Genomic DNA, 10,709 nt, shown 5'->3' on the forward strand with positions numbered 1-10,709 from the left:
CCAGATAAATTAAAAAATTTTCTTTTTTACCCTACCCCATCCCTTATATAAATGGTCGCTCTCATCCCCTACTCCAACATATCTTAGTCCCCTTTAAATTATTTTTTTCTTTTTCTTGCATGTTAAAATTTCAGAGTTTAAAGATTTATTTCTCTCTAGCTTTATGGGAGACATAGTCATAGTTTTAAGTTATTTTTTGGGTTCATGGTGATGTTGTAGAGCTCGATAACCTATAATTTTCACCTACCATGTGAGTATGGAGCCATCACTTGAGAAGTCGGGATTGCGTTAAAAGTCAAGGTCCAAGTTGATGGTGATTATACCATCTCGGGTTGAAGTGAAACTAAGGCTTCAAGTTTACAAAGGTTATGCTATCAAAAGATTGAGCATAACTGGGGCCCTAGTTAACAGTGGTATGCTGTCAAAAGATGGAGCATAATTGGGGCCCTAGTTGACAGTGGTTATGTGGGCACGACAACAAGTTTCTTATTATCAGAGGAGTAGCATGCTTTATAGAACTCATACGAAAGTGCGAGGAAGAAAAACACATGAGCCTTCTAGTATAATCAAGTAATTTGTGTTGTCTATATCCATCGAAGACAGTGATTTTGTTAGTAAAATCTATTACACCTCAATTCTGTCATAGGTTATAGTAACGGGGTCACCGCTTTTAGTGGACATGGATAAAATGAATTACTTTATTATACTAAAATGCCACTGTGCTTTTCTTTCTCTTACTTCTATTTGGGTTTTATGAAGCATCCTTATCTGACGAGGAAAAACTCGTTGTCGTGCCCACATAACCATTGTCAACTAGGCCCCATTTATGCCCCATCCCTTGACATCATAACATTTGTAAATTTGAAACCCTAGTTTACACTTCAACCCAAGATCATATAATCACCATTAACTGGGACCTTGAGTTGCAACGTGATCCGGCTTCTCGAGTGAGACTTACATGACAGATGAAATTTATAGGTCACCCGGCTCCAAAACACCACCGTAAATTCAAACATGCCTTAAAATTATAACAATGCCTATAAAAGCGCACTTTGTAGAATACATTTTCCTTTCTCTTTAAAATTAACATAATCGATAAATTAAAAAAAGCTATATAACTTCTATTTTTTTTATTTTCAGCGTATACTTAAAAATTAGCCGTAAATCAAAGTACATAAACAAATTTACAGAACTCAGTTATGGCATTAAATTAACTACATGGAAGATTTAATCCTTTTGGATCACACAGTCAACACGGTTTTGTAATTCTTCTGTCAATTTTGGTAAAAGAGAAAAAAAGAAACAATTCTTTTTTCATATTTCAGTTAGATTAACGGTCAAATCAAATGAAACCCCGAAATTCAATAATTCAAAAATAAATAAAAATAAAAAACATATCTTTGCAACTTCCAATTATCGTCATTGGTCGGCCTCCCCTTCAATGCTTTCCACCATTGGTCGGTTACTTAATTTCTTCACCTACAACTCATACCAATCATCAGCACTATTAAAAAAGTAACCATTTTTTTTCTAGCTCAAAAGTTTAGAACAACCCCATTTTCCATTCATCCTCCATAACCATATATTTTCTTAACAAAGAAGACAAACTAAATGTTTTCTTTTGGGTTTATTACTCCTTTTTTTATTTTTTGGCTTTTGACAGTGAATTCTTTCTGGAATCTTTCCCTTTTTTCTTTTCTTTGTCTTTCTTCTACTTTCGGCTTTCAGTATTTTTCTGAATCAGCAGCCGACCTTTTGTTCTTTGTCGGCTGCTTATTATTTAATAATTTTTTTAATAAAAAGAAATTTTCTCTGTATAAATCAATACAAAAAATACGTGAGAACAACGTGCATCCTTTGTTGTTACCTCTTTTTTTTTTCATTCTTATATATAAAACTACTTCAACTTTTGTTTTCTTTCGTTTCAATAACTGTTAGATGAGTTTCATTAGACGACTTCTCCTCTGAATTTTCAATAATTCTTTTTTTTTTCTCTATTGGTTTTCTTCCTTGAGTTTCTCACACACAGGTCAGCTTGCTCTTTTCTACAACTTATAAAAGTTTCTTTTTTGGCCTTGGAAATACCATAGTTTGACCTGCATGTATGATCCAGTTTATGTTCTTGAATTATGTTAATATGATTTAAGTTCTATTGTGTAATTAATCTTACTTTTGATTTTCTGATGGATTTTTAATTAGATCATCTTGTGAGAGTATTGATTGAGGGTTTACACCTTTTTGTTACCTTCTGATTTGGGCTTCTATGTTATTTGCTTATAATTTGGTTTTTAAAGTTCTTTATCCATGGTCCATACTGATCTTTCAGAAGAAACTAGCTTGTCTCCTGCTATCATTTTGTTTTGTTAGTTTCTTATTTTTAGCTATTTGCATATGCCCAAAATGATTTTTTTTCCTGTTTCTTTTCTTGATTATGCTTTATAGTTTTATTTATATGATTAAAATTGATCCTCTACAATAGGTGACTTTTTTATATTTGGAACTTGTCTCATTACTTTGTGATTTGGATGCATTTTATACACTTTAATATATTGGGTTTAATGAAAATAAATGATGTTCTTGGCCTAATTTTATGATGATATACCTTTTCATCTTTATGCAAGATGTATGCATATTGGGATCCTTAAGATTTCTGTGCTTGAATTTGTTTAATATAAGAACTTTAGTTCATTAGTTTGTTGTTTGAGATTTATATTTGGCAATTATGGCTATTGATCTTGTAGTGGAATTATGTTTATCCACTCTCTCTTGCATGCATAAATCTTCTATGAAAAGTGGTTTTTGAGATTTTTGATGAATGACATAGAGGCATCATGCATGATGTTGTTATCAAGAACTTTATGTCATAGAATTTGTCTGTCAGATGATGTTTCGTTTCTTTTCGATCTTTTCTCTTATCTCTGTCGATCTTTTTCTATTGGCAGCTTTGAATCTAGCCTTGGATTATTGATTTCATTTTGGGAGTTTTGGACTTCGATTTATTTGAAGCAGTTCATTATCTTGTTCTAAGGTCGCATAATCTTCTAGGAGATGGGTAGAGGGGGTACTTCATCTGCTAACACGGGGAGAATTTCCCGTCGGTTTAGTACGGCCTTATCATCAGCCTTTTTTGAATGGCTGTTGCTTTTTATGCTCTTCATTGATGCTATAGTTTCATACCTAATAAAAAAATTTGCTCATAAATGCGAATTGCGAACCCCGTGTATGCTATGCTCCAGACTTGATCATGTTTTTGGCAAAGAAAAACAGAAGTTTTATATTGATCTTGTATGTAATGATCATAAGTTGGAGATTTCATCCTTAGTTTATTGTCATGCTCACAACAAGCTTGTTGATGTTCATGGAATGTGCGAAAGTTGCCTTTTCTCATTTGCTACAATGAATAAGTCTAATGCCGAAACCTATAGGTTATTGGTCGGAAAGTTGGGGGATTTTGATTGTGGTCTTGAGGAGGATCCTTCACTTGGGAATCATAAACTTGGATGTTCAACTAAAAGACACTGTTCTTGTTGCAGTGAACCATGGATGCCAAGAGAGTATGTCAAAACATCGATTCAGACTCGATCGGCTGTGTTTCCGGATACTAAATTTGATCTACCTTTACCGGTTTCTGTAGAACATGGTCATGATGAGCAGAACAGAAGTGGCGATGTGTCTGTTTTGGTTCAAGCTACACATCAGAGGAAAAATCAGCCTGATCCTTTATCTCATGTAGTATATTCGGAGCTTCAGATTGATTCGGAGTCAGAATCTGAAGTGAAAAACGATGCTGGCGGCGAGGAAGATGGCATAATTATCCAAACTCATCATCTAAAACAAGATCTTGTTGATCAACACGTGCAGCCAGAGTCTCAAACTTTTACTTTATCTGACAATTTTGCTTCAGAGAAATTCATGGATCCTGTTTCTGCACTTAAGCCTTCAATATTCATTTCACAATCAGAATCAGAATCAGAATCAGCCATCATTGAGCCTCTTGGCACTATACCAGCGGAATCTACTGATTTGAAACAACATGGCTTGGAGGAACTCAATTGGGAGCAAGCCAGTACCAAAATCGAGCCATCCGCTTCTTCTAAGCTTATTTCTATTGATGATGTCCCTTTCTCATCGATAGACAAGGAAGCTTCTATCGATGTGTCAACAGAAATGAATCTTAGTTCCGTTGATAAGGTCTCTCCATTGTCGAATGCTGGTGAAATTCCTAATCAAGGGTCGGAAGATAGTAAGCTTATTTCCCTTGATTTTCTTTCTTTGTCTCCAATCGACAATGAAACTCTGGTTGAAGTACCAAAGGAAAGTAAGAACATTTCCGTCGACAATGTTTCTCCATCAAATGTTGCTGCATCTTCCGTCAAAGAATCAAAAGAAAATAGTAAGTTGAACTTACTAGATACACCCCTCCTACTTAATATCTGTGAGATTGTTTCGTATTAATTTAACGTTTTCTGTCACTAGGTGTCATGGAAACTCCTGAAGTTGAGAAGATATCTGAGGCAAAGCGTGAAGGAATCCACATATCGGCAGAACAGCCACTTCCAATACCTGAATCACCGGTGGAAGAAAACCGTGTCATTAATGGCAATAGCATCCAAGCGATCAATTCATTGGACCTAAGCGATGCTTATAAGCTAGCTGTAGGTAGTAAAGGTAGACAGTTATCTGGTTTGCTTGTTGAACAATGGATTGGAAGAGATTCTTCTAGACTTAGTGAAGATTTAAAGGTCTTATTGTCGCAATTATCTTCTCGAGGGATGGAGCAATTGATGAGCGATGTAAGTCCTAGGATCGCTGCAAGTCCGAGGATTGCTGTAAGTCCAAGGATATCTATAAACAGTGATGATTTAAAAGCCTCAGATTCTTCTGCATTTAATGGAATTGAGATACTTCAAAGGAGGGTATCATTGGAGAGAAATGAGTCTGGTTTATCATTAGATGGAAGCATTGTTAGCGAAATCGAAGGTGAAAGTGTGGTTGATCGGCTGAAACGACAGGTTGAGCATGACAGGAAACTATTGAGTGTTTTGTATAAGGAATTGGAAGAAGAAAGAAATGCGTCTGCAGTCGCTACAAATCAAGCGATGGCCATGATTACTCGACTGCAGGAAGAGAAGGCAACGCTTCAAATGGAAGCCTTGCAGCACCTGAGAATGATGGAAGAACAAGCTGAGTACGATATGGAAGCACTGCAAAACACAAACGACCTTCTTGCTGAGAAAGAGAAAGAGATTCAAGATCTAGAAGCCGAGCTAGAGTTTTACAGGATGAAGTTCCCCAATGAATTCATGCCGGAGGGCATAGTGAAGTCAGCATACAATTTGCAAATAACACGGGACACAATGGATCATTTAGAAGCTAATAGTATTGAAGAAAAGGCAATCTTACATACAGATACAGTTACCGGAAAACCGAACATCGGCTCCACAGTTGAAGAAACATATCAATCATTTGAGGACACAAACAAAGTCACCATGAAGAATCCATTGTCTGAACATGAACATGGGTACCAAGAAGAACTCATTCCTTGAGGCTTTATTTACAAACACTACGAAGGTAAGTACTTTGATTTTCATTGTCTGAATGTGTGAAAATGCGTTTGCATGATACAAATTTCATATATAAAATATTGCTTACTTATTTTTGTTAATTTAACAGATGCCTGAAAGAGATGCTACTGGCCATGAATTGTATAGGTATTCCAGAGATTGTTTTCTCCTTAGAAAATAATATAGGACATGATTTTAAAACATTATTGCAGAGGTTGTGTGACATGTTGTAAATAGCTAGCTGACATGTTTTGCATACCATCAAAATTGGAGTTGGTGAGATTTTTTTACATTTTTCATATTTCTCTTGGTAATCTAAGTTTGCAGCACATTTTTTTCTTGATTTTTCTTTTTCATTTTTTAAGTGAAAATTAATGGATTGATTTGAGTGATTGCATTTTGTAAAAGGGTTTGCTGTATAAGTGTAAAGTTAAAGGATGTAAATTAAAATAGGTAAGCAGTTCCAAGTTTGTTTTTGATTGGTTTTGATTGTTTTTTTTTTTTACATTAAATAATATCTGTTTTTAATTATTAATAATAAATGAAAGTATTTTTTTTTAATAATCTTATTATAGGTTTCTCCTATCAACCCATATATAGGAATCATCCTTTTTTTGATTGCTTCAAAATGCAGTTCATAAATCAGTACAAACCAGTGTCTTGAACATGAAATAAATCTCCATTAACAAATATTAAGTTACTGCACTTCAACAAAAATATAGATGAATTCAAGCTATTAAACTCAAAATGAGAGACAAGAAAAGAATGATCTTACAGCAAAAAAAGGTTTGTGCATTGCCCCTTTCACCTGTTCTTCCCATCAATTCTTCCCTTGCATTGTTGTTATTTTCCAACTGAACCAATGCCAGTTTTGGACAGGTTGTAGTAGCTATGGTGTCTCAGTCCATTAGTAAATTAGCTAAAGATCATGACAGGGTTGTTATTTGATCTCATTGTTTATGGTGTGAATTCCCAGCAGAAATTCTAGTAAGCCGTTACTCTTACTGATTTAAATAAACTTCCCAACCATCCTTCCGTAGCTTCTCAGCTTTTGTCAAGACATGGTCCCTTGTGTCTTCTTGATACTGATTCATTCTAAGGATAAGTGCGACACAAAACACGAATCAAAATTAGAATTCACAACGTTTCAATTTCAAATGCATCCATCTTTTATTTATATAAAGAGAGATGTGAACTTACCTCGCCAATAGATCAGCATCACCAACTCCCAACATCCTTACTGCCAGCAATCCTGCGTTTGTAGCGTTGTTTACTGCAACCGTTGCAACAGGAACACCCCTTGGCATCTGCATCATTAAAATGAGTTTAAACATCGAGCATTTGGGAATGCAATGTCATGTACAAGTTCAAGTCTTACCTGCACGATTGACAAGAGTGAATCGATTCCGTCCAATGTAGAAGCACGGACAGGGAGACCGATAACAGGTAAAGGTGTAAGTGAAGCTACCATACCTATAATTCAAAACAGGCCTCATCAGTGTCAGTAACATGGCTAATGCATGTTGGAGAATGATGTTAAACAGTAGTTTTATTTATAACTAGCCTGGTAAGTGAGCTGCACCACCAGCGCCAGCAATGATAACCTGAATGCCTCACTCCCGAGCAGAGGAGGCATAAGAGTTCATCAGTTCAGAGGTCCGGTGTGCTGAGACTATCCGAACCTGCAAATGAATTAATCAATGGAGTCAAAGTGGATTTGCATCATTTGTAAACAAAAATTCTAAGCTAAAAAAAAAAAAGCTACCTCAGTAGGCACACCAAACATATTTAAGATTCTAGCTGCATCCTTCATAACTGGAAGATCTGAATCCGAACCCATTACAATCCCAACACGTCGTGCAAGTGCATTTAGCAACAAAAAGGATCCAAAATGTCAGTAAAGCCAACCAACGGTGGTTTCAATTCTCCACGTGGTTCAATTTCAGTTATGTCCGCACAGTTCTAATTCAACCTTTAAATAAATTTGCATTCAGTAAGTCTAACAAAAAACAAACTGACAACAAAATTGAAGTTCAAGCATCAACTCTAGGTCAACTGACCTTCATTCGGATTTTCATAACCTTCTTCCCTCAGCATTGATTTCAGCCGTGCTTCTAAAACACCAACAGAAGGGCCAACAAGAGTTATATGACCCATCTTCCTTTGCCTTCGCATTTCTGGTAAAAACATCATGACAGCCAATTAATAAGAACATGTGTATGAGAGAAAAAAAATGAAAAAAACTAGGACAGCAAGATGGATAAGCCTGAGGAAACTTAAAGCAGACCTAACCTGGCTTATCATACCAATGAGCAGTAGCTCCTGGAATCTCCAGTGCCCTTGCTATTAGTTGATGAGCCACTTTGAAACCTGGCTCCCCCTGAAACCATACAATTTTTAGTGTAACTCAAATCTAACAAACTAGTTCACTGCCCACAAGCACAAGGAAAACAGAAAATTTCGGTAAATCATACTCATGTATAAAGTTATTTCAGTTTATGATAAGAAACATTAAAGCAGAAAGGTGAGGAAGGTACGGAAAAGGAAGAGAAGGAACCTACTTCATCCTCACTCAGTAGATTGTACATGATAGCAGCTGGAGTTTTCATGGATGGATCACCGAGAGGAAGACCAACAACAGCCCGCAAATGCTGTTCAAACTGTGATGTACAGCAGGACTCAATAGTGTGATCACCACTATTATGAGGTCTTGGAGCTACTTCATTTAGTAGAATCTAATAGAAACAAAGAATAGGTCAGTCAAAGGCGGAATTGCTGAATTATTGCTGGCCATCTAGGACTGGGATAAAAAACTATAAAGATAGCAGATGTACACCTGACCATCCCTCGTCAAAAACAACTCCACTGCAAAGACACCAGCACCTTCTAATGAACTTATAGCTTTATATGCAACATCATTTGCAAGTTTTCTGATCCTCCATGGTACGTCAGCAGGTGCCTTAACAATGTGACATGTTTTCCCTATAAGAGCTCACAAATTTACAATCATAGTAGATTTAGAGAGCTCCTCGCAAGTCGTATGTAAATATTATCACATAATTCTAATTTACAATAAATGGAATTCTAGTAAGGAACGTGAATGTCTTACTTGTGAATAGTTTCAACAACTGGATAGCACAGGATAGAGTTATCTCTTCCTCTTGCCACGTTGACAGCCAACTCCTAAAAGCAATGTCAGTACAATTCAGAAGTATGTCTATAAACAAATAGTAATTATCTGTATCATGATGAGGCAGTTCGGAAAATACCCCATCAATACAGTGAGCATGAAGTTATCAAGTATAAATAAATAAAGAGGAAATAAATGCATAGTAAAAAAGTCAACAGTACATTCTAGACATCCACCTTTATGAAAGGAGCCCATTTCTCAACATACAGGCCACGACCAAATCCACCAAGGACTGCAATAAAAATGAAAATTCTTTAAATCGGAAAAGTAAATGTTCAGTATCTAAGTTACAAAAATGGAGTTTATGAGAAGTTTCAAAGTCAAGAAGAACAAGGAACTAGTCATAGGCAAAATTAGATACTAATAAACAAAAGGAAAGAATACACGACAACTTCTCCAGTCCCAAGTGACAATCACCATATGAACATCTACATCAAATTAGACATGTTCTTCTGTAAATATTGATATAGTCAACATTTATACAAATTGTAGATTTGGAATGACATCCACAACCAACATTTTAGTCTTTGACAAATATTTAGGGAAAGCCTATGCCTTAAAAAATTAAGGTAAGTCATTATGAATTAAGAAAGTGATGAAATGTTACAAAAATCTCCTTTCTAATAGCATCTCCCTTACCATCTATGGCCGAAGAGCTTTCTCCTTCACTCTTTGCAACAACATTTCCTTGCCCATCATAAGCTAACCTCTTGCTCTTAATCATAAGAGGATAGCCATATAGTTCACCTGCTCTCTTGGTTTCTTCTAGATTATTAATCTGTTTTTATCAAAACAGAGAGACCAATATATCGATATAAGTTTTAAAGAATTTCAATACAATAGAATAAACCCCTAGAAAATAAAACACAGAAGGCAACCTCCATAAACTGAGGAAGTGGAATGCCATGCCGAGAAAAATGAACTTTCTAGAGATATTTATCCTGTGAAATAGTAAATCCAGCTTGATAACTCATCGTAAAAAGTACATTATGCTTAACATCCATCCAGGTATCAACAGTAAAAGAAAACTGACGCAATTTATTACAGACATTAGTACCGCTCGCAAGTAAACAAGCCTAGGGAATTTACTTGAATAATTCGAATGGTAGAAGCTTTAGGTTCACAATCAATTCCTTGTTGTTCAAGCTTCTCTAGAGTTGCAACATCCACATGTTCAATTTCAACCGTCAAAACTCCACATCTAACTACCAAGAAACAGATAATGAACATAAATACTTCATTTAAAACAAATAAAGGAAATAAGTTAAGTATCAAAATTGGACGTTTTAGCAAATTCTTCAAGAGTAGCACTGTCATCAAAGCTCCCAACCATGTGATCATAAGCAAGGGCACTGGCCGGGCAATTCTCTGAAGGGTCCAAAACCATAACTTTAATGGCCATCTTGGAAGCTGCTTGGCATAACATACGACCCAATTCTTTTAGTTTCTAATTAATTAATAAAAATTTAATTTAGTTATGCAAGACTGATTATTTTAGTTTAATTTTAATTCTATATCTTGTAATAATATTCATATAATTATATTTTCCTAATTTAGTTATGCATCAAATTTATTTTGTATTATCATATGCATTTCTATTTAAAAAAGTGAAATAAAATTTTAAATTCTGATTTTTATTCTAGTCTGTGTTGGGCCAAACTTTCGCATGCAGTTGACAACAAGTTCGTTTTTTAGTTCAACTTACTCCTTTTTCTTTTTAATTTTTAATAAATCGTATATGCATAAACTTATGGATATTAATATATTATATAATTACTTGCCTCTAATATTTATTTACATTTTTTAATTTTTTTAATTTTAATAAATACTGCTTTGACAAATATTGGTTTTTAAACCAAATAGTAATAAATAATAAAAGAAAAATATTTGTAAAATGGTAGAGTAAGTATCCTATAAAAATATAATAAAATATTAAAACATAAATATTTAAAAAA

The 10,709-nt window shown here is 34.9% G+C and overlaps 2 protein-coding genes across 5 annotated transcripts; one reads left to right on the forward strand and one right to left on the reverse strand.

Annotated features, from left to right (window-relative positions):
- Window positions 1-1,522: 1,522 nt before the first annotated feature.
- LOC107889336 (myosin-binding protein 1) lies at window positions 1,523-6,040 on the forward strand. 4 transcript variants are annotated; one of them, XM_016813738.2, is made up of 4 exons: window positions 1,523-2,029; window positions 3,534-4,393; window positions 4,477-5,571; window positions 5,674-6,040. In XM_016813738.2, exons 2-3 carry the CDS (start codon window positions 3,544-3,546, stop codon window positions 5,544-5,546), a joined length of 1,920 nt encoding a protein of 639 aa, XP_016669227.2. In that variant the 5' UTR covers window positions 1,523-2,029; window positions 3,534-3,543; the 3' UTR covers window positions 5,547-5,571; window positions 5,674-6,040. The 4 variants fall into 4 exon arrangements, with proteins under 4 accessions (XP_016669227.2, XP_016669206.2, XP_016669214.2 ...); XM_016813725.2 differs by having other exon boundaries at window positions 1,543-2,029; window positions 2,943-4,393; XM_016813730.2 differs by having other exon boundaries at window positions 1,548-2,102; window positions 2,943-4,393.
- A 141-nt stretch (window positions 6,041-6,181) lies between these two features.
- Window positions 6,182-7,506, reverse strand: LOC107956075 (phosphoribosylaminoimidazole carboxylase, chloroplastic). Its single transcript, XM_041081653.1, is given in 5 exon segments — window positions 6,182-6,659; window positions 6,765-6,871; window positions 6,943-7,037; window positions 7,129-7,246; window positions 7,330-7,506. Coding segments are annotated over 5 exon segments (489 nt in total). The 5' UTR covers window positions 7,405-7,506; the 3' UTR covers window positions 6,182-6,565.
- Between the last annotated feature and the right edge of the window lie 3,203 nt (window positions 7,507-10,709).

This window comes from Gossypium hirsutum, chromosome A11, assembly GCF_007990345.1.
Source record: "Gossypium hirsutum isolate 1008001.06 chromosome A11, Gossypium_hirsutum_v2.1, whole genome shotgun sequence".
NCBI classification, from domain to species: domain Eukaryota; kingdom Viridiplantae; phylum Streptophyta; class Magnoliopsida; order Malvales; family Malvaceae; genus Gossypium; species Gossypium hirsutum.

Bases quoted from the DNA above. Each gene is read 5' to 3' on its own strand.
- LOC107889336 (XM_016813717.2), top strand. From the start codon at position 3,049: ATGGGTAGAGGGGGTACTTCATCTGCTAACACGGGGAGAATTTCCCGT. The intron at 4,394-4,476 runs GTAAGTTGAACT...TTCTGTCACTAG, and splicing joins CAAAGAATCAAAAGAAAATA to GTGTCATGGAAACTCCTGAA.